At 51.0% G+C, this 26,746-nt stretch overlaps 10 protein-coding genes across 10 annotated transcripts; 5 read left to right on the top strand and 5 right to left on the bottom strand.

Annotated features, from left to right (window-relative positions):
* Positions 1–13: 13 nt before the first annotated feature.
* On the bottom strand, positions 14–1,199 carry BDV17DRAFT_260564 (nicotinamidase). Its single transcript, XM_073757578.1, has 2 exons — positions 916–1,199; positions 14–854 (listed from the first exon to the last, which is right to left on the bottom strand). Exons 1-2 carry the CDS (start codon positions 988–990, stop codon positions 204–206), a joined length of 726 nt encoding a protein of 241 aa, XP_073616843.1. The 5' UTR covers positions 991–1,199; the 3' UTR covers positions 14–203.
* ssuA (RNA polymerase II subunit A C-terminal domain phosphatase) lies at positions 1,200–2,561 on the top strand. The gene has a single exon (XM_073757577.1). It carries the CDS (start codon positions 1,619–1,621, stop codon positions 2,483–2,485), a length of 867 nt encoding a protein of 288 aa, XP_073616842.1. The 5' UTR covers positions 1,200–1,618; the 3' UTR covers positions 2,486–2,561.
* BDV17DRAFT_260560 (putative DNA excision repair protein (Rad26L)) lies at positions 2,562–5,707 on the bottom strand. The gene has a single exon (XM_073757576.1). The coding sequence runs from the start codon at positions 5,255–5,257 to the stop codon at positions 2,663–2,665; it is 2,595 nt and encodes an 864-aa protein (XP_073616841.1). The 5' UTR covers positions 5,258–5,707; the 3' UTR covers positions 2,562–2,662.
* Positions 5,708–5,939: 232 nt separating this feature from the next.
* BDV17DRAFT_52916 (exosome non-catalytic core subunit SKI6) lies at positions 5,940–7,166 on the top strand. The gene is made up of 2 exons (XM_073764722.1): positions 5,940–6,508; positions 6,584–7,166. Exons 1-2 carry the CDS (start codon positions 6,210–6,212, stop codon positions 7,080–7,082), a joined length of 798 nt encoding a protein of 265 aa, XP_073616840.1. The 5' UTR covers positions 5,940–6,209; the 3' UTR covers positions 7,083–7,166.
* Positions 7,167–7,838: 672 nt separating this feature from the next.
* BDV17DRAFT_290352 (high-affinity Cu transporter CTR3) lies at positions 7,839–8,706 on the top strand (the record flags this gene model as incomplete). The annotated part of the gene is made up of 4 exons (XM_073761883.1): positions 7,839–7,907; positions 7,975–8,005; positions 8,092–8,593; positions 8,670–8,706. 4 exons carry the CDS (start codon positions 7,839–7,841, stop codon positions 8,704–8,706), a joined length of 639 nt encoding a protein of 212 aa, XP_073616839.1.
* Positions 8,707–9,903: 1,197 nt separating this feature from the next.
* Positions 9,904–13,020, top strand: BDV17DRAFT_290351 (WD40 repeat-like protein; the record flags this gene model as incomplete). Its single annotated transcript, XM_073761882.1, has 3 exons — positions 9,904–10,325; positions 10,387–11,959; positions 12,019–13,020. 3 exons carry the CDS (start codon positions 9,904–9,906, stop codon positions 13,018–13,020), a joined length of 2,997 nt encoding a protein of 998 aa, XP_073616838.1.
* Positions 13,021–13,041: 21 nt separating this feature from the next.
* BDV17DRAFT_52895 (WD40 repeat domain-containing protein) lies at positions 13,042–14,006 on the top strand. Its single transcript, XM_073764720.1, has one exon. It carries the CDS (start codon positions 13,140–13,142, stop codon positions 13,962–13,964), a length of 825 nt encoding a protein of 274 aa, XP_073616837.1. The 5' UTR covers positions 13,042–13,139; the 3' UTR covers positions 13,965–14,006.
* A 304-nt stretch (positions 14,007–14,310) lies between these two features.
* Positions 14,311–15,803, bottom strand: cyp4 (peptidyl-prolyl cis-trans isomerase). The gene is made up of 5 exons (XM_073764719.1): positions 15,600–15,803; positions 15,165–15,403; positions 14,825–14,994; positions 14,645–14,751; positions 14,311–14,582 (listed from the first exon to the last, which is right to left on the bottom strand). Exons 2-5 carry the CDS (start codon positions 15,343–15,345, stop codon positions 14,396–14,398), a joined length of 645 nt encoding a protein of 214 aa, XP_073616836.1. The 5' UTR covers positions 15,346–15,403; positions 15,600–15,803; the 3' UTR covers positions 14,311–14,395.
* Positions 15,804–16,289: 486 nt separating this feature from the next.
* On the bottom strand, positions 16,290–19,608 carry BDV17DRAFT_52814 (putative cell polarity protein). Its single transcript, XM_073764718.1, has 3 exons — positions 18,112–19,608; positions 16,977–18,056; positions 16,290–16,913 (listed from the first exon to the last, which is right to left on the bottom strand). Exons 1-3 carry the CDS (start codon positions 19,342–19,344, stop codon positions 16,509–16,511), a joined length of 2,718 nt encoding a protein of 905 aa, XP_073616835.1. The 5' UTR covers positions 19,345–19,608; the 3' UTR covers positions 16,290–16,508.
* A 1,455-nt stretch (positions 19,609–21,063) lies between these two features.
* hmg1 (HMG-CoA reductase) lies at positions 21,064–25,331 on the bottom strand. Its single transcript, XM_073764717.1, has 5 exons — positions 25,258–25,331; positions 24,553–25,111; positions 24,124–24,489; positions 21,766–24,071; positions 21,064–21,701 (listed from the first exon to the last, which is right to left on the bottom strand). The coding sequence occupies exons 2-5, from the start codon at positions 24,892–24,894 to the stop codon at positions 21,362–21,364; spliced, it is 3,354 nt and encodes a 1,117-aa protein (XP_073616834.1). The 5' UTR covers positions 24,895–25,111; positions 25,258–25,331; the 3' UTR covers positions 21,064–21,361.
* Positions 25,332–26,746: the final 1,415 nt, after the last annotated feature.

The raw sequence follows: 26,746 nt of genomic DNA, 5'->3' as shown, positions 1-26,746 counted from the left end.
TGGTAAACCCTGCTGCCTATCTCCCATGTGGTGCCACCTGCATTAGTTCGCTCGCCGTTAAGTCTTGTCTGTTGCAGCTTGCAACCACTTGCAGTCTTTGTTTCAGACAACAAGGATTGCTTGAGTCGAATATCCCTGCGCGAAAATAAAGCTGGACTACGCTGGCTAAACAATGCATATTTTTGTTATCTCAAGAATGGCCCCTAAAGTGCCGCAAGGCTAGCAATTTCAGGACTGTCAGACCGGACAACGACCACACCGGCTGAAGCTAGTTCGCGCGTCGTTGCCTTCCATCCAGATCCCGGAATCACGCACTCGGTCGCATCTTGCACGACGTGGCTTCGAAACCCTGCCGTCACGGCGTCAAGCGCCGTATGCTTGACGCAGTAATCTCCCGCTACTCCGACCACAAAAACATCCGTGATACCCCTGCTGACTAGGAAAGTTCGTAAATCGGTATTTACAGACACTATTGCAGGGTCATGGTTTCCGAATGCATCTGCGAATGCTGAGTACATCTCGACACGCGGGTCCATGCCTTTCTTCACGAACAAATCAATCCGTGTAGTGTCAAGTTCGGGTATGATTTCCGCTCCTGAGGATTGCTGGACACAGTGTACAGGCCAGAGTACTTGCTGTTTGGTTTCTGTCTGTTTTCCCGGAGCTGGGTTTGTCATCGTGATGCTACTCTCGAAAGGACGGTTGTTGGGGAACGGATGGTTGGTTGCGAAAGAGATGTGATCCGGAGGGTGATAGTCTTGCGAGGCCACTCGAACCGCAAACCCAGGATGTGCTAAAAGTGAATTTATCGTGGGAGCAATTTTTCGAGCGCCCTGGACAGCAAGCGCTCCGTTCTACATCAGACAAAGGCTATAATCAGTATGAGAACGGACGGTGAGGGGCATAGATAGCTACCGGTGGACAAAAGTCCTCTTGCATGTCCACTACAATCAGAGCTGCTTTCATTTTGGCCGAAAAGCTGAGCTGCATGTATTTGGAAAGTTCGACAGGGCGCAATTGGCTATCGGCCAAGTAAAATGAGCATCTTGCTCTTCAGAAGACTCGAAGCGGCGGCGTCAATGTGCTGCCGATAAGCTGGAGATGGAGCTTGAGGCTGCTAGGACCAAAACAAACTAGACGGTTGCTGACTCAGCCGCATGACACAAAACCAGACTCCCACCACCGCGAAACTTCTTTCAGTATCGCTCTCTCTGGGCTATGGCCCTTGCTTTTGACCTCACTCTGCACCGTAGTTTCTCTCCTTCCTATCATGGTAGGCTTCCTCAAGGTAAGCAGATTTTTGATCTTTCCTTTCCACTAGACACAATTCCATGATGATTCCTTATATATTGGAGCTGTCCTACCTCACCATGCGGACAACCTTTTATTACTTACGCTTTTCATCTTTCTGACCACCACCACTATGCCTCTTTGCAATGGATTTTCTCTCGTCTGCTTCTGTAGCTTTGCTAATCCATCACATGTAGTCTTTCCAGGGACCACCGAGTGAACAGCGTTTCCGGCCTCCTTGATCACTGCGAGAGAATTTTTCCAATCACTACCTTATCTTGACCTCGACGTCTTTCTTTAAGCTCTCTCAAAGGTATCTAATCACAAGATGGCCTACGACCCACGCCTAGCCGGTGCAGGCACAACAGCTCAGGGAACCCCAACACCTCCCCCTCCCCCTCCAGCTGCGGAGGCCGCGCCGGCACCAACAGCTGGCGCGAATCAAGCAGAGCAAGCAGAGTCGAACTCAAACGCAGACTCATACAAACTCCGCTTCTGTACAGTCTGTGCCTCAAACCAGAATCGCTCGATGGAGGCTCACCTCCGTCTCTCCACCGCAGCGTCGCCATTCCCCGTAATCTCCTTCGGAACGGGCTCCCTAGTCCGCCTTCCAGGGCCCTCCATCACCCAACCTAATGTCTATAACTTCAACTCAACCTCCTACTCCCAAATGTACGACGAGCTGCTCTCCAAGGACGAGCGCCTGTACCGCAACAACGGCATCCTAAACATGCTTGACCGCAACCGCAACGTCAAGTGGGGCCCTGAGCGCTTCCAGGATTGGGTGCCCGGTTTGCCGCGGGTAGACCATGTCTCCAAGGGCGATAAGGGCGCGCTGGGGACGGAGGGCGGCGTAGTAGACGTCATTATCACCTGCGAGGAGCGGTGCTGGGACGCTGTCGTCGACGATCTTATGAACAAGGGCTCTACGCTGAATCGGCCTGTGCATGTTTTTAATGTGGATATCAAGGATAATCACGAGGAGGCCCTCGTAGGTGGGAAGGCCATTTTGGAACTTGCTACACGGCTCAACGAGGTTGCTGCGCAGGAGCAGAGCGCGCTTGGTGCGGAGGGTTGGCAAAATGGGATTGGTGAAGCTCGGAAGAGCTTCGATGAGAAGGTTCCTGAGGTTCTGGGGTCATGGCAGGAGAAGTGGCCCAATTTGCCGGCTTTATGGACTCTGGCTTGGTTATAGTCGGTAATTTCCTATGCAATGTCTAGCATGAATACCCCAACGGACAGAAATAGACAACAAAAATTTCTCAAATTCATTAAAACATGCTCGAAGGTATAAATACATGTAGTCATCAGTCATGCCTTCGTAGAAGTCATCAACAAGCTTATCCACGCTCCAAAGATGCATCCATCCCAATCACCTTGTCGAAGCATCCTCCCCCTCACCATCCCTCGCCCTCTCAAGCAAAACCTGCCGCCGCCCTCTATACCACCTCTCAAGACAAGCCCTCCTCTCCGCCTGCGTCATCCCCTCAACAACAAGCGCAAACTCCGTCGCATCCCTAAACCCAAACTTCCTCGCCATGCTACAAAACTGACGCTTCATGACATCCGACGGGGGGTGATACTTGAACCGGACAGGCTTCCCGTCTTTGCGCATCAACGAGCCCGCGACGTCTTCCTGCGACCCGCAGAAGACTTGGATGTTTGCCATGCTGCTGTCACCGTCGATGTCGGCTGTTTGGGCGTGGCGGCTGAGCCGCTCTTCAATCTTGGAAGACCCGATGACTTCGTTGTTTAGGTGGGTATATTCGACGCCTGCGCCGGCGAGGATGGCTTGGATGGGGTCGTGCTTGGGTGTTGGTGTTGCTGACGTAGGGGGCTGTTCGGTAGATGGGTCTTCGTCGCCGCGGATTCTGGCGGCGAGTTGGCTCATGGCTTCGTCGTCGCCGTCGGGGTTTCGAATTTTGTTGTCGAAATTGGCGGCGTCATCTTGGTCTAATTCGACGTCTATGACTTGGACGCCGGCCTTGCTTTCGGCGACGTTCGTTTTGTTGACGATGTCGCGGAGGACGATATTGTCGTTTTGGTACTCGAAGATATTTTGGAGGCCGAAGATCTCGCCCTTTTGGTCCTTTTTCTCTTGGACGCCTTTGAAGTAGCGGCGTTCGGAACTTGCATTGTACCCGATATTTGCTTGCTGTTGTTTGTAGATCTGGCGTGCGTAAACAATCTCTTCAATTGTGCCAGCTGAGATGAGACGGAAGACCTCTACATTCCGCGTTTGGCCGATTCGGTACGCGCGGTCTTGTGCTTGTAGGTCATAGGACGGGTTCCAGTTTGGGTCGACGATGACGACCTTGTTTGCTGATGTGATGTTAAGGCCGACGCCGCCGGATCGTGTTGAAATGAGGAAAACGAACTGGCGCGAGTCCGAGTTGAATTCGTCGACGACCTTGGCTCGGTCTTCGTAGGTCATTGCGCCGTCGAGATAGCTGACATTGTAGCTTGTATGGTTGAACAGCATCTGGAGCATTTTGAGAAGCCGAACACTGTGCGAGAAAACGAGAACTTTGTCCCCATTTGCATGCCACCATTTCAGAAGCCTTTTGAGGACTTTCCACTTGCCGCAATACTCGGCATCGGCATAGTTCATGATGGAATCTCGAGTGCGGTATAGCTTCTCCCATTGGTCCGGCACAACAATCTCTAACATCTCCTTGTCCTTTTCCTGCTTCTCAATAGAATCCGAACTTTGGGGGATGAGAATAGCAAGGTGGTTACTGAGCTTTTGTAGCATCTGTATGGCAGGAAAGACATAACTTTGCCAGCGAGGACCTGAGGGCAGGTACTGTCGACAACACCAGCCAGCCTTCTTTCCGGAGCCGCAATCGCACTTGTCTGTTGAGGACTTGATGTAACTGATAATATCACTGTCTAACAAGTTCTCGTATGCTTCTGCCTGAGTATCGGTAAGAGGACAGAACACCACGCGGTCGACTTTCTTTGGAAGCTGATCCGCAATTAGCGTCTTCATCCGGCGAAGAAAGAACTGAGGTAAGAGGTTCTCAACGAGCTTCTTGGCTGTCAAGCGGGCTTTTCTTAATTCCTGAACAGTGGCGTCATGCGACTGACCGATCTTCAGCGGATCCGATATGTGACTTTTCCATGTAGTCACTGGGCCCAGCTTTCCAGGATTTGTCCAGTTCAACAACGTCCATAGCTCCTCGTACTTGTTTTGAATGGCAGTACCAGTCAAGCCAATCCGGCACAGTGCGTTGATATTGTTCATAGCCTTTGTAGTTTCCGAGCTTCTCTCTTTGATGGCATGGCATTCGTCAGCAATGACGCAGTCCCACTCGACCATGTTCACGGAGTCCTTGTTATTGGTGTAAGTTTGATACGTCGTGATTAATATTTCAACGCGTCCGGACTTTGCAGCGTCAAGGATGATATCCTTATTGCCTCCGTGATAGGCATCCGCATGCCACCAGCCCCAGCGGGAAAGCTCCGATTTCCAGTTTTCGATCAAGGTACCTGGGCAGATGATGAGCGTTCGGGGATACCATGGATTGCGATCGCTTCTTCGCATTTTTCGCATTCGTTTGTCATCTCTTTCGTCGCCTGTCTTTCCGTACGCTGCAGTGAGAAATGCGATCACCTGGACCGTCTTCCCTAAACCCATGTCATCTCCGAGTATGCCTCCTTTCTGGTAGACAAATAACTGGTGTAAAAACTCAACGCCATCTACCTGGTAAGGACGCAGCCACTGTGCGATGGGCGCCGGAATAAGCCCTAGGGAATAGGGCAGAGTGATGTCTTTGTATTCGCCACAGGGCTTGATGTCCTTGAACACTGGCCTTTCCCGAAGGTCCTCCAATCGCTCGTCATCTGAGATGTAGACCTGATCATAGTCTGGAGGCAACTTCAAGCCCGAGTCCTTGAGGTGTTCCAATTTCCGGTCAAACTGAAGGCGACGCTTTTTCAGATAATCCGGCATAGTATGTTCCATCAACTCATCCTCGGAAAGCACTTCTTCTCCATATTCATGATAGCGCCTTGGTCGAGCCGCTTTGGCTTCCTTCTTGGGCACTCGACCGACGATAGCGTCCTTGGCCGCCACCTTGCTCGGTTTGGTCTTCTTCACGCCTATCGAACTTCGTTTTCGCTTGCGAGATTTGCGGTTCTTGAACTCTTCATATACTGCTTGCCCCTCGTTAAAGGAATCGTTGTCACTGCCGTCATCTGTCGTATGCTCCACCAACGGAATCTTCTGCTCTGGAGGTGAGGCTTTAACTGGACAGGCTACGGCTGGCGTGGAGCATAAAGAAGGAGAAACTCTTTCGAGTTTAGGTGTGGCATTTTCGGATTTGAGAGGAGGGTCTAGATTCGCATTTCCGTCAGCTTGCTGCAAGGTGAATAAAAGTTGAAGGACATACGGGCATTAATGGTAGGAGGATTCCTTATCGGACGCGTCGCGTTGAGGTCATCGTCGGACGAGTCGACCGTAATCGCGTCAAGGTCATCTTGGTCGTAGTGCATATTCCTCACATCATTCCTTAAACAAGATGCAAAAGAAGGATATTTAAAGCAGACGTGAGGTTGAAGTGTGATGGTGGCAGAAGACTGATGATGCGGAGAGGCGATAAGTCTTCGATAAGAAGCTGCCCAAATCGGGAAATCAAATTTGTCGCCGAAAAGTCGACGAACTGCTGTCCTTCAACCCCTTGTCCTTCACAAACGTGCTCACTGCCAGCAATTTTACACCATATAGACAGAATCTCTGGACTCAGTACCGAAATATTGCCTATATCAAACTAGTCACTTTCTGTTGCCATTGTTCAGCTTCGACAATCGCCGGCGCCTCGGGTGCGGGGAGCACATTCCAGACTCGCGATTGAACCACATCGCCTTCGTATCCTATTCAGAAGAGCTCCAAACGGTCCTTGATCAGACCCGACACAATGCCTCTCGATACATCTACGACTTACCCCCTCACGAAACTGCGCCTTGACGGTCGGCGATGGAACGAGCTTCGGTTGATCCAGGCACAAATATCTACAAACCCCGCTAGCTCTGGGTCGTCTTACTTGGCAATGGGGAACACAACTATTCTATGCTCTGTACATGGTCCTGCGGAAGGTAAACGAGGCGATGCGACCGGTGGTGCCGCGGGATCCTCAGGCGCAGTGGTGGAAGTGGACGTCAACATCGCCGGATTTGCGGGCGTTGACCGGAAGAGACGAGCAGGCGGGAGTGACAGGTGAGACATGGACACGAAATACCGCTTGGGTGCCCAAAGGTGTTGGACTGATGCTGATCTCGTTGGTTTGACTAGACAATCCGGCCGCATTGCCTCGACACTGCGCTCCGCTTTTCAATCGCATCTTCACACATACCTATACCCCCACAGTACGATTAGCATTCACGTCTCTGTCCTGTCAGCCGACGGGTCAGTCCTTGCAGCGGCGGTCAATGCCTGCACGCTGGCACTGGTGGACGCCGGGATACCGATGCCTGGTCTGTTGGCCGGGTGTACAGCAGGGATGAGTGGCAGTGCCTCTACGCCAAGAGATCCGATGAATGACGAGTTGGACCCTTTATTGGATGTTTCTCTGCCAGAAGAGCAGGAGCTACCGTTTCTTACTGTCGCGACAACATCGGTGCCCGCTGGCTTAGTGGACGATGAGGGGGACGATATGAAGGTGTCGATGTTGACGATGGATTCCAAGGTGCATCACACATATATCGAGACGATGCTGGCCGTGGGAGTGGATGGGTGTAAGCAGATTCGTGAGATCCTAGATGGTGTCATCAAAGGATCGAGCCGAAGGTGATGTGTCTTCATTGCTTTTTTCCTGTTCCATTCCAAAACTCTAAGCCCATGCATGTTACTCTGTATATCAATGATCAGCGTCGATGTCTCAGCTGCGACCAAAAATAACCCTCCAAGAGCTACTTTGCAGAGCTCGCAAGTAGGACAGCCTCGCAACCCTCAACTCTCATGCCATGCTATCACTATCCAGATGATGTACTCTGTAGAACAGGGTGCCTTGAACCGTACCACCAGTGCAGCTCCACTAGCAAATTAGCTCCAGAAAATGTGCTCAATCTTGCGCACGGTTGGTCCTGTTGGTGCTACCCGATTGGCTTATCTCGCATCCTGTTCCAACATTCGCATCGGACCGCTGCTCTCTCTCAACATGATGCCGGCCGTCACTCTCGTGGCTTTTTTGTCTCTGTTGTTGCTTTATTGACAGAGGCGCAGAATACTCACGGCTATGCGTCAAGCTAGATTTAATCAGTCCACGGCAGACAAAGCCCAGCGACACTAATGCGGGGGTTTGAGGTGTTCTGAGAGAGATAGGGCTTGTTATTCTGCTGTCATCTGTTGATTGTGGCACCGTGGAGTTGAGCTATTAGTTGTTATATGTAATCTCTGCGTCCATCTCTTGCTTTGTTTTTCTTCCCTCTTCCCCTCCTGCTTTCCGTCCATCTTTCCATTTCGAGATACGCCTGCTGAAGGCACTTCTTCCATAAACAACCGAACACCATCACCACCTCAATATAAGCTAGCAATGGATCACAGCAGCATGGATATGGACATGGGAGAAATGGACATGGGCGGTGGTAGCGACGGCGGTGCTTCATGTGTTATCTCGGTACGAACACCTTCCTTCCTCATCGAAGACGAGACAGACAAAGAGCCCAGGCTAACTCCATATCCAGATGTTATGGAACTGGAACACCATCGACTCCTGTACGGGCGCCCTTTTACTTACTCTTAACCATCCGCAATTTCATCCAACCCAGACCAGAACACCAAATGTTAACCAACAAACACAGGCTTCCTCGCCCGCAGCTGGCACATCCGCTCCCGCGGGATGTTTGCAGGCTCCTGCATCGGCGTCATCTGCCTCGTCATAGTCCTCGAATTCCTCCGCCGCGTCGCCCGCGAATACGACGCCTTCATCGTTCACCGCGCACAGCTCCGAGCCCAGTACCTTACCCCCGCCCAGGACGCCGCAGTCGCCGCTTCAGGTTCAGGTTCAGGCTCAGGTCCGGCCTCGGATAGAGATAGTGGGACTGGCTCTACAAGTGCTCAGAAGGACACCGCAGCGGCAACGACTACAGCAGCAACTGCATCATCGCAACTCTTCCGTGTTCGTCCCAATATTGTTGAACAGTTTGTTCGCGCCCTTCTGCATATGCTGCAGTTTGCGGTGGCGTACTTTGTTATGTTGCTTGCGATGTACTTTAACGGGTACATTATCATTTGTATTTTCATTGGAGCGTTTCTGGGCTCGTTTATCTTCTCGTGGGAGTATCTTGGTGGTGGGGCGAAGGAGTATGTTTATCCTTTTCTTTCCTATCCTTTCTTTATCCATATGGAAGAGCGTTGCTAAGTGCTCGATGATAAACAGAAACGATGCAACGGCTGTCACAAAATGCTGCGGCTGATCATTGACCGATTGATTGCGAATATACGTACCCAAAAGCCTACATTACCTCAGATCGGAGCTTTAGGGCTTACCCCGCCCTATTGTCAGAGTACACTTTACTGTCTTAATTGAACGCCCTTAAGATTCCTTTCTCCTAATGGAATGGCATGTTAATATTCCGAGCATTCCAATGTCCACATATCTAAGCCAGAATGCATTTGTCTATACCCAGGCCCCTTCGACTGCTTGCCCTTCGTCTTTATTCTTGCCAGATACTGATATGATCAAGGTAATAAACTAGAATATGTCATCTGAAGGGACTAATTGAGCAGCAGTCAGAAGCCATCGAAATCCGAAACTCCCAGATCCAGCCGGAGATCTCCAGCATCAACTCGCATCTGCTGAGCATAACGTCCTGGGCTCACACACCTGGCGCGATACTGAATCTAGGGTTAATCTGGCCAACTGAAATCTTAGGAGTAGTATCAAATACTACATGTACATTGGCAGTCATAACTACTTGGAACTGCGCGAAGAGGCTGAGGCATTCGCTAGGCTGACGAGATCGATTCTCTCTGAGCGCCCGATTGAGCAAGACTGGATATTGAGCGATCAACGTAAGGGCGGTTCATAACTCCAGCGTTTTTAGGAATTGGTCAGCCAAGAGGGCGCTTGTTGTCGCGCTGCTACTCCTGAGATTCGAATGCAGCGAAGAAACCTACTCCAGCACCTCTCTGGACCCAAAATTCAACCTTTCAAGACAAAAATCGATTAAAGATTCAATCCAATGTGAGCCCCATTGATCGGCAAACTACAAACGGACGGTGCATGATGCCTAGAGTCAGCGCCACTGGGGCAGTGTGGGATCGAAGCCCTAGGCGCTTAAGACGAACAGCCTACAGTCGAATCAAGCCTACAATCGAATCAGGCCAAGACAAGACAGGCTGCTCCCGTCTCAGCCCCAGCCTTGTCAATCAAAGCCATGCAATGGACAACCCTCATTCGTCCCAGTGGGAGGACAACTGACGTGTCACGACACGCAGAGAAGCACCGCCGCAGCCCCCACCGCATGATGGATAGCGATCAATCTCATTGGGCTCGGCCCGTGCTTATGTGCCCTTCCCCCGCGGTCTGCGGAAAAGGGGACATTTGACCCTCAAAACTGCTGCTATGCTATCACATTTGACCCATAGCTTTTGGGCTGGACAGGTCCAAGATGAGTGAACCAATATCGATCGTGACGAGCGTAGTGGCTCTCATTGAGATGACAGAGTACATCACAAAGACCTGCGAGCACTATGTAACTCGTGTGCGAAAAGCGAAAGAGGAAATAAACCGCCTGTTGCAGGAGGTAAAATCGCTTGCAGGCGTCCTAGAATCGCTCAAGGGACTTGTTGAAGGGCCGAATGGTAAAAAGCTTAGCATTACCCGCACCCTCTTGAACGATCTCGAGAGCTGTTCATCGACGCTCAAAATCTTAGAAGCCCGTATAAGCCCAGATGATAACAAGAAGCCAATGCGGCGCTGGGGTTGGCGAGCATTGAAGTGGCCTTTAGAGAGCACAGAGGCGGAGAAGAGCGTTAACGATCTCGAGAAGTTCAAGGCCACGTTTTCCCTTGCTTTGGGAGCTGACCAAGTGTATGTAATGAGCGTTTGAGTTACCTTCAATGAGATAATGTGACTGACCATGGTGTTGTAGAAATTACACCGTTGATATCGACCAGAAAATCACGCTCAGCCAACTGCAGGTAGCCAAAGGCGCAACATTTGATGCCTACGACACTAAGCACGATGAATGTCTTCGGGGTACGAGAGTTGAGCTTTTAGAGAAGCTAGAGGACTGGGCAAAGTCACCAGGTGGAAAGTGCATCTTCTGGCTCAATGGCAGAGCTGGAACTGGCAAGTCGACAATATCCCGGACAATGGCGAGCCGCCTTCAGAACGCGAAGATACTCGGGGCAAGTTTCTTCTTCAAGAGAGGAGAAGAAGGACTTCAAAACGCTCAGAAGCTTTTCCCGACACTCGTGCAACAATTGACGAACAAGATACATCAGCTTATCCCTGGTGTCCAGAAAGCCATAGAGGAGGATAACAACATCACAGAAAAGGCGCTCCGTGAGCAGTATGACAAGCTGCTACTTGAGCCCTTGCAGGAGATAAAACAAAGCCCAGTCACCGGCCTTGTGGTTGTCATTGACGCACTGGATGAATGCGAGCGCGAAGAGGATATCAGGTTGCTTCTCCGTCTTCTGCCTAGGCTCCAGGACGTGGCGGCAGTGCGACTCAAATTCTTGATGACGGGAAGACCAGAATTGCCAATCACACTAGGGTTCATGGAGGTTGAAAGTGGCTACCAGGACATGGTCCTCCATGACATTGCAGAGGAAGTCATTGAGCGGGACATTGCCTTGTTCCTCGACCACAGGCTCTCCCAAATCAGGAAGGAGTGGTCATATCGGCGGGTCGTTCTTTCCTCCGAGTGGCCTGGGGAGCAGAACTTCACGGCCCTGGTTAAGATGTCTGTTCCCTTATTCATCTTTGCTGCCACCATCTGTCGTATGCTTCAGGACGACCAATGGCACCCTGAGGACAGCCTCAAGGATATTCTCTCACAACAGAGCAACGGTTCCCAGCTCGATCAAACTTACCTACCCGTTCTCAATCGGCTTCCGGTCAGCCAGAACAACAAGAAGACCAGACAACTCACCGAAGAGTACCGAATACTGCTTGGGACTGTTCTTGTGCTCCAGACTCCTCTTTCCCTTGCTCCGCTTTCAGAGCTCACCGGCGTTCCCGAAACCTCAATCCACCAACGGCTGAACTCACTCCATTCCGTTCTCTCTGTAGCAGAAGATGAAACGGAGCCTGTTCGACTATTTCACCTGTCCTTTCGAGACTTTCTCCTTGATGAGGATACGCGCGACAAGACGCCGCTTTGGGTAGATGAAGCGAAAGCCAATAGGCATCTAGCGACTCAATGTTTAGCTGTCTTGCGACGCGGCCTTCGAAAAAATATCTGCCAGCTGTCGAGCTATGGGACCCTGAGCAGCGAAATTGACAAAGATACCATTCAACACTATCTGAAGCCGGAATTGCAATACTCTTGTCGCTACTGGGCATTCCATTATCTTCAGAGCGGCAATCCTCTTGATGGCTTTCTCGATGTCTTTGCATTTTTGAAAGAGCATCTGCTCCACTGGATTGAAGCGATGAGTATTTTGGGCGACGCCTCCAAAATCGTGGAAATTATAGGCAATCTGCAATCATTCCAGGTGAGTTATCGCGAGAAGATCTATACCCTCATGAATGCTAACGCCGTCGGGCTTTGAAGGTGAATCAGCATTCTGAATTATCAAAAGTCCTCTATGATGCAGGGCGATTTATGCTTCGCAATAGATATATTTCGGATATCGCACCCCTACAGATATACTCCGCTGGTCTCACTTTCGCTCCCAAGAACTCGATTGTGAGAAGCATATTCAAGGATGACGTACCGAATTGGATAAAAGGGCTTCCAAGTGTAGACGACTCCTGGAGCGCAGTGATACAGACCCTTCAAGGTCATTCCGACGGCATCAGTTCCGTGGTCTTCTCGCCAGATGGACAATTTCTAGCATCTGGTGCCGAGGGCGGAGCTGTTAAGCTGTGGAACCCAACGACAGGCGAGATGCAACAAACCCTCACGGGCCACGAAGGCCCTGTGTCTTCAGTCGCCTTCTCGGCTCAATTCCTGGCTTCAATCTCTAGGGGAACAATAAGGATATGGGACGTTTCTACGGGAGATCTGAAACATACACTCAAGAGCTATGCTCGAGACGAAGGGTGTCTAGCTTTCTCTCCTTGTGGGTTATTAGCATTTGACACACCAGACAATACCATTCAGATATGGGATTCCAAGACTGGTCATCTTCGGCATACTTTGAATGGCCATGGACGCGAAGTCATCACCAAGTTAGCTTTCTCTTCGAAGCACCTCGCATCATGCTCTGATGACGACACCGTCAAGCTCTGGGAACCTACTACTGGGAGTCTGCGATTCACACTCGAGGAACATGCAGAGGGAGTGAAGCGCTTGGATTTCTCTACCAACGGCCTACTGGCCTCTGGCGGATTAGATGGAACCGTAAAGATATGGAAAGCAGAAACAGGTGAGCTCCAGCAGACTCTTTGTCCTGAAGTCTTCAGGGGGGCAATAGTATCTATATCATTTGCGCCAGACGGACTCACTCTAGCGTCAATTGCAATGGATGTTACCATCCGTATATGGGACGTGTCAACTGGCGAGTTACAGAACACTCTGTTTGGTGGTGATGGACAATTCTTCCATCAATAGCCTTTTCTCCAGCAAGTCAACTTGTAGCGTCGGCTTCTTTGGACTCGAAGATCACGCTCTGGGATCCATTGATCGAAGGGCCAAAAGAACAACTAGTTGACCGGCACTCTGTGGTTGCCATGGCCTTTTCGCAGGATTGCCAGCTCTTAGCGTCCGGCACGAGTAATGGCACCGTCCAGGTATGGGATGTATTGAGCGGCAAGCGACAATGGAGCTTTACTGCCATTTCCGAGTCCGAGGCAGATGACGAGTTTGAAGCGTTTTCCGACTTTGCATTTTCGCCAGACAACCAAGTGCTGGCCTCGTTACTTGGAGATCTGTCCATTACACTGTGGAACACCATCACAGGCCACCAGCAGCAAGAGCTGCCTGATCATGACGAGCAAGTCACTTGTATGGCATTCTCACCGGACAGCAAGATTTTTGCCTCCGGTTCACTCGACAAGAACGTCAGGCTCTGGAACGTCGCCGCCGGGAGACTAGAGCAGACATTGGAGGGCCATGAAACTGGCATCGTCGCTGTGGCCTTCGCCCCAGATTTAGATTGCCCGCTACTGGGTTCAAGCTCAAGGGATGAAATCAGATTATGGAACACCGCCACTGGTCAGTTGCATCATGTGTTCTCTATTCTAGAAAACAGTTCCGCAGACTTGAAATTTTCGAGCACTGGGCCATTCTTAGACACCGCAAATGAGCGGTTCTGCATTGAGGAATGGTATCACAAAGATACCAGTGAAGCTGCCAATAACGATGATCCTACTACCGGTAGCCCCTTCACGCGCACCCCCGAGCACGTACTCGGCCGGAATGATCGGTGGCTCTGTCTTGAAGGCAAGAAGCTGCTGTATGTTCCAATTGAGTACCAATTCTATTGCGCCGCGGTGACAAGCAATATTGTTGCTCTTGGAGATGACTCGGAGGTTCTGTTTGTCTCAGCTCCATAGGAAGAAAGAGTGCGCAAATATTCAGGTCATAAGAGTTTCACTGTTTATTTACAAGACCCATAGAAATGAAGAGCCGAGGAACGGTTAGGCTGTTAGGGCTGGAAGGAAGGATGGAGGGGCTGCCCGGACGGAATCACCCCACCTGATAAATAAGAGCGGGGTTGCCCCAACCGTCGCAACTTTTCGTACAATATTCTTCTTAAAGACCACTCGGCTCTTCCTAGCATGTAAATTGCAGATTATCAAAGTCAAGTGCTCCATGTATTGAATCCAATGATCTATGAACGCCCTAAATTACAGTAGGCGGAAACAGAAGCCACGCCGCGCTATCACTCCACAGTCCGTTTGTGACAGCTACAGCTTGCTCAAGCCGACGCCTTTAAGCAGGGATCCCACGTGGTGGAACCTCACTGTTGGTATGTGCGGTATGATTACAGCTCACCAGCCTCAACGACGGTAGGCGTGAAACTGCTTGTCGGAGTGCCGTTTTGGCTACCAAGAGCCTCAATCTCCTTGACAACCTTGTAAGACTCAGCATCAGCAACCTCACCAAAGACGACGTGCCGGGTGTCGAGCCATTCGGTCACGACGGTGGTGATGAAGAACTGGGAGCCGTTTCTATAGCAATTATCAGCGGTTGGTTCCAGCCACAGAGCTGTCTTTCGATGCGACCAACGTACGTGTTCTTTCCAGCGTTAGCCATGGAGAGAATGCCAGGCTTGTTGTGAGTGAGCTTGAAGTTCTCGTCGTCGAACTTGTTGCCGTAGATGGATTTACCGCCGGTACCCTGAAAGGAGCGCCCGTAATCAGTATATGCAAGGGCAAAGAGCAACCCGGTAAGGTGTATCGCGAGGACTCACGTTGCCGCGGGTGAAGTCACCACCCTGAATCATGAACCCAGGGATAATGCGGTGGAAGGGGGAGTCCTTGTAACCGAAACCCTTTTCACCAGTGCATAGCGCGCGGAAGTTCTGGGCTGTCTTGGGGACGACCTCATCAAAGAGGTTGAACGTAATGCGGCCGGTCTTGGCTGCAGTATAACAATGCCATTGTTAGCGATTGGCCGGACCTTAAAACATTGTAGATCGATAAGCAAGCAATTGGCTTCCTAACAACACCGCAGGCCCGCAAACCAATGCCAATAGAAGGATGAGGGGTAAATATAGTCTTGCGTTCGCGCAAAACAATAGAATCACTCACGGGCACCCTTATGTTCGTACTTCACATCGAAGTAAACCTGAGAACCCATAACCGCAGCAGACTGGTGGAAGCCACGGAGCGAGAGGAAGGACTGATTGCAATTGAACACGGAGGAGAGGGGTCGAGCAGGGAACGACGAGCATGGTGGGGTTAGCACCGACTTGAGGCTGCGGGAGAACATTGTTGCTGGACGGTGGAGGGGCCTGCGGTGCGGGAATCGGCCGACGAGGTGGTCTGTGCTTTGGTTTCCGTGCATTAATACGGTGGTCCGAATAAGCCAATGATGCAGGTGCTGGAAAGAGCGAGTGACTCAAGCTTGAGCTTGAGCTTGAGCTCGAGCTTCAGGCTTTTCGTAGCCAGGAGGGTTTGGGGCAAGGTGGAGAGCTTGGTAGGTGCAGACGGGGCCAGCGTGATGAATCGTCTCGATAGACTCACCTTTTAAGAGGTCGAAAAGTGGTGGACGGTAGTTCGCAAAGATTCAAATGCCGTCAAAAGCTGGACGTTTCGAAAGCAAGAAAGCCTCCAATTGAATCGAAGACAGCACGGTACATAAAAATGACGATTGTATAGCGAAAAGATGGTAGTACAATATAAGTACAGTTGGATTCGATGAAGCAAGATTGTTGCTGGACGACGAACGCGAAAGCTAGCAGGGCCCAGTGGACTTTTGTAGCTCACCTGTGGATACGGTCACGTGATCACAAACTTGCCTCCCCGTCTTTGTCTGGGCTTTGTCCGAACTTTCCGACGAGAGTTCGAATTTGACTCTCTGATTGCAAATTTGAAGTGTAATTGAGAAAATTTGGTTTGAATGGAAAGTGTAATGTTGAATATTCAAGTCTAAATGCAAGAATCGAAACAAAAAAGAACCAAGCCACCCAAATCCAACAGATATAGGTCCGGACATATGGTACTCAAGAACCAGCAGAATAAGGTTGAGTAAAGAAGAACGCTAATTGAGAAGTATAGATAGATAGGTAGGTAGACAAGAAAAAGGCGTCCGTTCACGTTGGAGGAATAAAGATGGTACAAATACAGCTCATGAAAGCTAAAAGGGGGAATAGATCGAATATGGATAAAAGAAAAAGGGCAATGGAAGGGTCGTAAGGGAATCCACCGAATAGTCTAACTCTTCGTTCCACATAGTTGCTCATTTTCATGCATGATCGGATGAGTTCAGTGCAGGCAAAGAATTGAAACCGCGAGACTGAGCAGTTGGCGCTGACAACATTGGTTCGTCGAATGGATGTGCTTGGGAAGTGGAAAAAGGAATGGAAGAAGCGACCAGAGAAACAAGGCGTATGAGAGCCGTAAAACGATGGCGAACTTTTTGTAAGACAGCCTCTACCGGAAGTCATCGTCTTCGGCATCATGGTGATCCGAAGAATCCAACCGCTGGACAAGCTCCTTGGTCTCGCGGGCGATCTCAAAGGCGATAGGTGGTAGCTGGTTCGTGTATGACCGGAGCTGCGCGGGCTCCTCCGCCTGTTCGCCCTCAGCGGCTGCGCCGACGAGACGGCTCCTCTGGTATTCGAGGGTTTGAACACTGGTACCGGCGCGATGCCGAAGGGCCGGGTTTGTCTCCGGCTTGCTGATAAGATGCTCAGTGGACATCGAGACATTTGTGACGATCGATGCGATAGCAGAGACATGAGTGCGGATTGTGGTCATGCTCTCATCTCCGCGAATGCTAGCAACCAGAGATTGGATTGATTGAACTAGGCCGTCCGCTTGGTCTTCCACGTAGAACTGTACGAATTAAAAGTCAGTAAATGCGTATCATAAAGCCGCCGAAAGGGAGAATCTGCTTACTTTCAGTTCCTGAAGTTCATGGTTCTCCGGTTCGGGGTAATCATGCTTCAGACCGTTGGTAACGTGTTCTGATTCTGGTGGAGGGCTCATGGCACTATAAACAGAGCCATTGCGACTATGTCTCTGGCTAGGTGCCACGCTAAAGAAGTCAGGCGATTTCATAGCCGCAAACTGCTCCTCGTCATCGTCGTTCAGCTCATCGGCAGGCGTGGGCCTAATCTTCACAAGGCGAATAAGTTCAATGACAGCAGTCGACATGTGCGAAGCAGCGGCATCTAGGAGTGAAATCGGAGAGAGTCCGCTTGAGTTGGCAAAGTTCTTCGAGGCCGTTATCAGGTTGTTTGCGGTTGCAGACACTTTGCGCGTAGCCTTCGCACATTCAGGTGATTCAGAGCGTTGGCCGAATTGAACGTCTTGCAGGACGTGGCGGACAGCAATAACAACAGCCTTGATCTGTTGCATAACTTGCTGATGATCCTCGGACCGTGCAACACGAAGGAGCTCATCGATAGAAATCTGAAACTTGGTGACATGAACATCCTTGATAAGGCCATCATCTTGCAAGAATTCGTTACTCTTGGCCACATTGTTGACGTCTGAACGGAGCTCCTCAATGCCGGCAGAGGATGCCCGAAGATGTCGAAGCTGTGTCTTCGCTTTCGCGTATCGGCTTTTCCAGGTCTTGATCTCCTCCTCTAATCTGTGGACTTCCTCGGATAATCGCTCTTCATGCTCCAACCTCTCGTGACTCTGCTCCGACAACTCTCTCATCTCCATTAAGAAACCAGCTGCTTCCCGTCGAACTTCTTCTGTCACCTGTTGCTGCTCTCGTAGTTCGGTTTGCAGCTTCTGATGTTGTATCTCGAGACTAGCGAATCGAGCCTGCAGTTCAGGGTCTCCGCCCTCTTGTTTTGCGGGTCCCGAAAGCTGCTCTTGAAGGTCTCTTTCCACGGCCTCATGTTCTGCTCGAACCTTCTCTAGCTCATACTGCAATGAGCTATTCAAATCCTCCGCCTTGTGTATCTTGTTTTCAAGCTCGTACTTCATGTCGTCCCACTCTTGTCGCTCGGCGTTGCTGATCTGTATGGCTCGTTAGTATTCACAGCAGGGTTTGTACAAATCAATATATATTTACCTGTGACTTATCCTGATCTTCCTGGTATTTCGCGATTTCCTCCTCTTTCGCCTTGAGCAACTCCTCTAGTTTGTCCACTTCCTGCCGGTCTTCCTGGAACTTGCTGATTTCATCGTCCTTGCTTTTGAGCGACTCTTCGAGTTTGGCGATCTTCTCTTGTAAGGTTGACACTTGCGTCTGCGTATCCGCCAACAATTTCCTCTCTCCATCGCCAATCGTCGTTGCAGTCCCACGTCTACTCCGCAGAAAGGAGTCGAGAGCAAAGGCGTCGCTTCGGGAATCGTAATCGTCTTCGGTACCAGCGTCGTCGTCATCCTCCACCATAGTACTTTTGGTGGGAACGATAGTGTTTTTGCCCATCGGCCCTTCACCGTTCGTACTGGCCGCGCTAAGAGACATTTTCCGAGGAGGATACATCGGGCTTCCAGGAGGCCCCCCTGAAGGGTAACCTCTTCCCATGCGCGGCGGACCTCGCGACTGCGAACGTCGGCTACCGGGAGGTGGAGGGTATCCCCCAGGACCTGGCGCAGGACGACCACGCATGCTGGGTGCAGGGCTAGCTCGGCGAGAATCTTTAGCAGGGAACTGCGGAAACCGTCGTTCTAGTTCGTTGAAGACATCGGCAGCTAAATCCCGAAAGCGTTGGTGCTGAAGCGAGGCAAGTTTCTGACGAGCCTGGTTGCGCTTTTCATGAAAATCTCCTCGCGGAGGAAGAAACGGTGGGATATCGGGGCGGGGCGGCCGATTAGGAGACGGCATAGCCTGCTGCCGCCGCAGCAACTCGTCGTAGACATCTGTACTGAGTTCGTGAAACTGGGTTGGCGAGAGCCGGAGAAGTTTGTCCTGTGCCTTGCTCGATTTTCTGTTCGATCGCTCGTCCCGATAACTCGAATACAAGAACCTTCTGAGGGCGGAATAATGCTGGGCTAGAATCTCCTCCACCTGTCTCTGCCGCCTGCTCCGCCGGTCCCCCAATGTTCCATCGCTAGATCGCGCGGCAACGGAGTTAGGTGGAGATGGGTTGCCTGAGTCACTTAATTGCGACGATGAACCGTTTGGCATAGTGGCACTGTTCGGTGTTCCCGGCACGCCGGAGGTAGGAGGAGTTGCCAAATTGCTGCGGTTTGAAAAGGTAGGGGAGAAAGGCGCATCAGACTTTTGGTATTGATTAAGCCCCGACCAGTCACTTCCGTCTACGGAGACGGGCGACATGGTCCCTGATTGACCATTCATGGGGTCAAGCGAAGTTGACCGGTATGTTATTACCCTCGCGACAACTGCGTGCTATAAATATGTTGTACAATCCACCAATCGATCGCGTGATTACTCGTATACATTCACGGTTCGGAGCGACAATGGCATCGGGAGGAGGATAGACGTCCGATCACGGGGAGGAATGCGGTTCTTCCGGGACTCGGGAGAGGAGGTAGTTCGATCGCAGCGGGTAGTAATGAACCAGAACCGTTGAAGAATTATACAAAAGAGTGCCAACTTCCAGCCAAAAAAGGGTGAAGTCAGATGGGCGGATCGTAAAGGAGGCTGATGCGAAGCGAATGAGCCGTGGACTCGTAGTAGGCGACTAGCGGGAATGAGGGAGCGCCGATGGAAACAAGAATTGAAGAATCAAGAGAAGAATATTAGAGAATAGAACAAAGGACAGAAGCAGGCCAGTCCGTCGAGGAAGAAGTCCAAAGAGTGGAGTGACGACTCGCGGCTGTTGAGGGAGAAAGATCAAGATCCAGAACAAGAGTCGAGCTGGAGATGGAGAAAAAGAGTCCCAGACCTCTCTCTTCTGCCTCTTGTCACACTGTGACTGTCACTCAGCGAACCAAAGTTGACAGAGAAATTCCAGTTCTCGAGAGAAAGGGGATCAGCAGGCGTTATTATCATAGTCCTCATCAAATTAACCACAGCATCCCCCCCAGTCTCCCAACGAATCAAGCGCGCTGAAAGGGGGCGGAAGCCTGCGATGCAACTCAAGTACACCAAAAAGCAAGTTTCCCAACTATCCTACAGTCACGTACATTCCAGTCCAGTCTGAACATACTATTTAAGTCTAGTCTGGTCTGCAAGAAACAATGATTAACTGAATTCTTTGTCCTACCCCCTCATTCCAGCATCATGATCCCAAAGCCAACCATGGAATTCAACAAGCAGCGGCCAGCCATTCTCCCTCCCACTCTTCCACTGGACGCCAGCAACCACCGATCCTGAGTTTTGAGTCCAGAATCCGTCCGCTTAGTGTGGTCCTTAGTTCCTTGTCCTCGCCGATGTGGCGGTGCGACTGGCCGACTGCCTCGCCCGCGGCCCAGCCCAGCTGAGGCCTGGCTATCGAACGGCGTCCACGAGGTAGAAGAACCTAGTTTTCTATCGCACCTGCAATCTAGGAGCTCCTTGAGATACTATGCCACGAGCAAACCATCTCTGTAGTCGCCCTTGATTTTGTATTTGCCCGCAAGACCTCGCACTCGGACTCTCGCGCTCGCACTCCCGCTCGCCTGGCCAGTGGCCCCGGCCCCAGCGGCTCGTCTATTCCAAGCGGCCGCGGCCAGACTCTTGCCCTCTCCATCCTTTTTGATGAACCGCTCCACATTTTTCTTTCTCGGGCTTAGTTCAGGAGTTTGATGGGATTCGGGAAAAGTGCACGGCTGCATTATTGTGTCTATGGGGGAATTATACGGAATACGACCGGTTCTTGCATGGCTTGAGCAATAATGCCATTGTTGGTTAGACTAGATAGTCTATACTATATAGTCTATGCAAGTGCATTTATTTTCAAACGATAGCACAAGCTTATCGTGTGAATTTGATTCGATTAGTATACTTCATATAGTTACTATCCATACATTGCGAACAACCAGATTCGAATACTTCTCGGACATGATCCGCTGAGCATCAGCTCTGATTCTTGCTTTATGCAACGCCCGATTGCTCGGGTCCTTGCTTTTCGGTGGTAGTTGATGTTCAGGTATTTCTTGTAATGTACTCTAATGCCCAGACTCCAGTAAGTTTACTCTCATGAAATGAATCGTGACCGTACTCTTGACTTAACGACCGCCAAAGAACCCACATGTAACCAAAAGCTCGAAAAATTTATAGCGGAAGCGGGAGGGAGGCCGCAGTGAGCGAAACGAGTGAGATAGGGATATGACTCCCGATTGGCGTCATAGAAAGCCTGATGGCGTCGTGATTTGTCGTGAATGAGGATGGGGGAATGGAAATGGGTAATTTTCCATGGGAAAATTGAGGTCTATTTCGAAGAGGTCATGGAGAGTCCTCGCGTGGCACCAACGGCCGCTGAAACTGGTGTTGCTGACCGCGTGGGAGCTGCACTGCGGTTGTGGGCCATGTGCGCCCTGACAAGGTGTCCAGCTGCAAGTGCGGAACACAAGCTCAGCTCTCCAGCGAGCACGGCGGCTGCCACGATACGAGCCAGCTGGCGCGCGTTGTCACCGGGGTTGGTAGGGTGAGAACCACGGACGCCGAGGAAATCGAGCATCGCAGACTGGGCTTCAAGGATAGTACCACCGCCGATGGTGCCGACCTCGATTGAAGGCATAGACACAGCAATCTGAAGATTACCATTTGAGCTAGACATTTGTTAGCACGCACTCACGAAAAGTCATTGACCAAGTTATAAAAAGATATACTCACTTCTTCATCGTGGTAATGCAGCTGCTGCTCTCAACGTTTTGCGCGGGATCCTGACCAGTCGCGAGGAAAATCGCAGTGACGATGTTGGAGGCGTGAGCGTTGAATCCACCCAAGCTGCCTGCCATTGCACTTCCGATCAAGTTCTTGCTAGTGTTCAATTCCACTAACGCATCCACATCACTCTTGAGCACGTTGCGGACAACATCACCGGGAATTATGGCCTCGGCCACAACAGATTTACCACGGCCATCAATCCAGTTGAGAGCAGCGGCTTTCTTGTCGGTACAGAAGTTACCAGAAACAGAAATGGTAGCCATGTCATCGAACCCACATTCCGTAGCCATGACATGAAGAGCTTTCTCGACACCCTTCGAAATCATGTTCATGCCCATAGCGTCACCAGTAGTCGTCTTGAATCGAATGTACAAGTAGGTACCAGCAAGAGCAGTCTTCAAATGTTGTAGTCGAGCGAAACGGCTGGTGGAGTTGAATGCGGTTGTCATGATGTTCTTACCCTCGTCGGAGTCGAGCCAAACCTTAGCAGCAGCAGCCCGTGCAAGCGTAGGGAAACCGACGCAGGGACCACGAGTCATGCCATCGCCAGTCAGGACAGTTACTGCACCACCGCCGGCGTTGATAGCCTTGGCACCACGACTGGCACTAGCCACCAAGACACCCTCAGTGGTCGCCATGGGGATGAAGTAGCTTTGCCCATCAATGGTAAGAGGGCCCGCAACTCCGAGAGGCAATGGCAGGTTACCAATGACATTCTCACAGCATGCACCATGAACAAGTCCGTAGTTGTAGTCTTTGTAAGGCAGCTTTGATGTCTCAAGCGAGCTGGTAACAGCAGACGTTGCCGCGGTCCTAGAGACGACAGCCCTGCGAATCTTGACAGCTCGGGTGAAAGCGTCAACTCGGCTCATAAGCTCTTCATTCTCCAGAGATTTCTCTAGGGCGTATCCAGGAAGTTTTCCACGCAGAGAGAGCTCAATAAGTTCCTCGTCGCTCAGGTAGGAGGCTTTCTTGGCCTTCAGCATCGCCTCGCATTCCTCCATGCTTCTCTTGGGACCAGGTGGGTTCAGATCAACCTTGGGATAGACCTTCGGCTTGGCGGGTTCCTTGGGAGCAGGAGTAGATTGAGGCTCCTTGATGCTCCATCTTGCGGCATTGAACAAGTATCCATTGAGGACAACGCTCAGTGTCAAAACAGCGATAATCCATTTGCTGATAACCGGATCCTCAATGCTCTTCAAGAGACCCTCAAGCACCCGTCCACCAACAGCGTCCAGAATCTGGTCAGTGTATTCGATTTCGAAAGACCGGCTCTCCCCCAGCTTGGCATAATGCACGGAAGGCAGCTCAAGCTTGTACTTGATGGGTGGGACAACGGTCACAATTGTCTCCGTTTTTTGGCTCTTGGCAGAAACGTAGATCGCATCAAGACCATTCTCGGCAACCTTGAAGGGATCAATCGGCGTAGGTGCGAACACATTGCACAGAGGGGACAAGCTGCTCGAGTTGCGGAACGGGATCGTGGACATGTTCACCACGTTGACCAGGATGAAGCCTCCAACCATAAGGAACTTGAAACGGCGCACATTGTTGGATTTGACCTTGCGTCCGAAGACGCTGGCATCATCGCCATTGTCCGACCCTGAGCCAAACCAATCGTTGTTAGAGGCGACCTTTTCTGCGACGCGGTGAGTAATGCCATCTTCTTCAAGAGCCTTGCGAAGTGCCACATGACGCCGGATACGTGTGATCTCCAGCTTGATGCAAAGAATTGTAGTGTAGAAAGTGAAGAGCAAGAGGCAGTCGAAGAAAAGAATCCACGCAGCGAGGAAACAGAATTGTCTCAGACCACCCTGGACTCCAGAAGCAGCTCCCGCAATGAGAATCGCAATTTCGATACAATAATCTCTGACAATCTCAGCACCTTGCTCCTTAATAGCCGTCTGAATAGAATCCTGAATGGAAATAGGAGTCGAATTGGCGGGACCTTGACGCTTCTTGTCTACCGAAGCATTGAGAACGGCCCGTGTTAAAATGATTGGCTTCTCAAAACCAATCGTTGTGACAAGGAAGGGAAGGCCTTCCGAGAGGAGAAGTACGTTGATGGGAACTCCGAACTTCGTCGTAACTAGGAGGCCAAACAGGAACGCAAAAATGCCAGAGAAAAGGACAGTGGTTGCGAGCCAGAATTTCGAGCCTAGCTGCTTCATAGAGAAGAAAAGAGAGGCAAAACTGAGGTGCATCGCCGCGTAACCCAAGGTCATGATGACAATATCAATTGTTTCAGCATGCTGTTGGGAATCAGTAAAATATATCAGCAATGGAGAATGAGCACTGAGTTACCTTAATCAAGTCCACGAAGGAGCTCCACGCATCTGCGAGCCAGAACCTAACGGATCCGCTGGTTCCATTGACAGGACCTCGCGTGGCACGCATGATCCATTGTTTTTGCTCCCCTTCTTCATCTTCGATGGTTGGGTCGGGAAGCTCTTGGACCGCACTCAGGAACTGAGGAACCTGCTCAAACGGAAGAGTGAAGACAAGAGACGAGTCATGCGAGAACGGAGAGAACAAGTTAGGGGTATGCGGGAGGCGACGGGCAGAGGCATTAGCGGGGACGGGTAGAGTATCGGCAACGGGTGCGGTCGACGTTGACTTGGACACAGAATCGGGGAAAATCAAAGTCATGAGAGCCAGATGCTGGGCGGTCTAGTGATCATTCATGATTAGAACAGAAGGAAGAAACGGCTTGAATATTTCGTGGTCTCTCACCTCGTAATCCTCCTGGGTCAACGACTCCTCGACTTGCCATTTCCAGGACGTGCCCTCTCCCAACCTGAGAGTTCTATTCCCAAGTAGAAGGGAATCGACATCGACCTGGCCGACAACATTCTTTGGGTTCCTAAATGAGTCGAACAAACTGCCCTCGAGAAGGCCGACATATGTCGTACTGGCAAGAAGGGCAATCACGACGATGGTGTGGATCGGGTGAATGCAGGCGCGACGAGAAATGGACTGCAAACCACTGGTAACCTGACGCTTAAGCCATGAAGGCTCAGTCTCAGCGCCCCCGTCTGCCGTTCGAAGATTCCTCCGTATCAGTGTAGAAGCCATGGCGGGAGGAGGCGGTGTGGGTGAGGTACAAAAGTACCTAGGGAGGTGTGATGATGCGGATGGGTCACCAAGCCAGAGACCCTATCCGATATCCTCAATTCGCGCAAGCCGTGTTGAACAATGGACCTGGCGCAATTCTGAGCAGTTTCCGAGAGCTCAATGGCATGGGCGAGGAAAGGGGAGGCTATTTTTTTGCACGTAACGAACTTCGAAAGACCTAAGAAATTTTGCCGTTAGTGAGTAATTCCCGCCAATGACCAGCCACTATGAAGGGGGCGGAGGGAAAGGGAAACGATGAGAAAGAAGCGGCGAAGGCGACTACTGGGAAGGGCGAGTTAAGACGCCTGTGTTATGCAGACATACCTGGAGACGCGCGATGTGCAATCCGTCGATGTAGGACCGGAGTAATTCAGGATTCCTCAAAATCCCAATCGTTCCGTGAGCCGGTTCCCTAGAGAGTCTGATCCCCCTAGGCTGCACACTCGGGTCAGTCGCGTCGAGTCTTCGCAGCAAAAGCCAACAACCCCTGAAGATGTGCACACTCAACAAGAAAGGCACCGCAACAGAGCTTGAGCCACCCGTGACCCTTGGAAAGGGAATCGGAGTTAGGTAAGCCGGCGAATTTTGCCGCCTAGAAAAACTTGCCCTTTTGGGAAAGGACTGAGTTGCGAGGACTCAGGAACCAATCAGGTGGCGTGGTGAGGGCCACAGCACTATTGAAATCGAAGATGGAAGGTGTGGCTGATCAGTGCCGGCCCAGGTATAGGTTCAAGGATGAATTCCTAGGGGCGGATTCCAGGAGAGAGAAGAAGAAAAAGGAAGCAGAAACGGCCAGCAGAAAGGGGGGCTTGGGGGGAATAAAAAAGCTGGCAGAATCGAAAGCTGGGTACCGGTCCTTGTCCAGGCCAAAGCAGGCTAAGTGGGATTCCGAACCGACGGGCCACAGGCTCACAGCTGTACCCCCCAGCAGTAGCACTGAAGATCCCTCGCTCGAGCCAAGGACGTTATTCTGCAGTGGTTTTCGATCGTTGTGTGCACTCGTTATGTAGCTCCCGCGGCCTTGATGACGGACTTTGTGTGCGGACTTTGTGCGGACTTTGAGGGTGAGTTACAGTGCTATCAGAGGCCAAATCTCTCAAATGCGCCTCGAACTGTCAGATAGTACTTACTAGGACCTCTCACACCGTATGCTAGCTGCGGAGTAAATATTCGGTATCGAAAAATACTCCGGCAATATGTGAGAAAAGAAGATGTCTTTGTTATCTACTCCGTCCCAGACCTCAATTTTAAAGCTGAGAGCAAAAAGCAAAACATCGAGAACCCCTCCGTCGGGGTTGCCTTTCCTGGCCAAAAGCGAGTCAGCGGCTGCTGACATCCGAAGAGTCTGTTACATGAGACTCGGGAAGGGTATTCTAGCCCGACAGCTCCGCCAGCTGGTTGGTGACTCGAGAGTCACATCAAGCTGCTTGGAATACAAGTTGCGCATGCATAGTGCATGGTACATGGGGTAGTTGTTGTACGCGGGCAGTCATGATGATGAAAGCAGATGATCAACATCGACCTAAGAAGTCATTCTCCCAGGGCCAGCTCCAAGTCAACAATGAAGCTTGGAGGTTCAAACAGCCATTGATGTAGGGCAGTGAAACATTGGTTAAGTTTCATCGCTTTATCCCCCGATCTCAGGCTGCGGCAGCCCACAATGGACAGATTATAAAAAGCCCCTCTATGACGGAGTCTGAGCAACGGTTACCGGCTAGTTTACTTTCAAACTATGAGCGACATCCATGCCGCATTGTGGTTGCGGTCTGCACGAAACGATATCTTGTGTTGTTTATTACCAGCAACCAGCTGA

This window comes from Aspergillus undulatus (genome assembly GCF_047715775.1).
Source record: "Aspergillus undulatus strain CBS 261.88 unplaced genomic scaffold BDV17scaffold_17, whole genome shotgun sequence".
In the NCBI taxonomy this organism is placed as follows: Eukaryota; Fungi; Ascomycota; class Eurotiomycetes; order Eurotiales; family Aspergillaceae; genus Aspergillus; species Aspergillus undulatus.
Note: the sequence above shows the minus strand (reverse complement) of the source record. Positions and strands in the feature narration are given on the sequence as shown.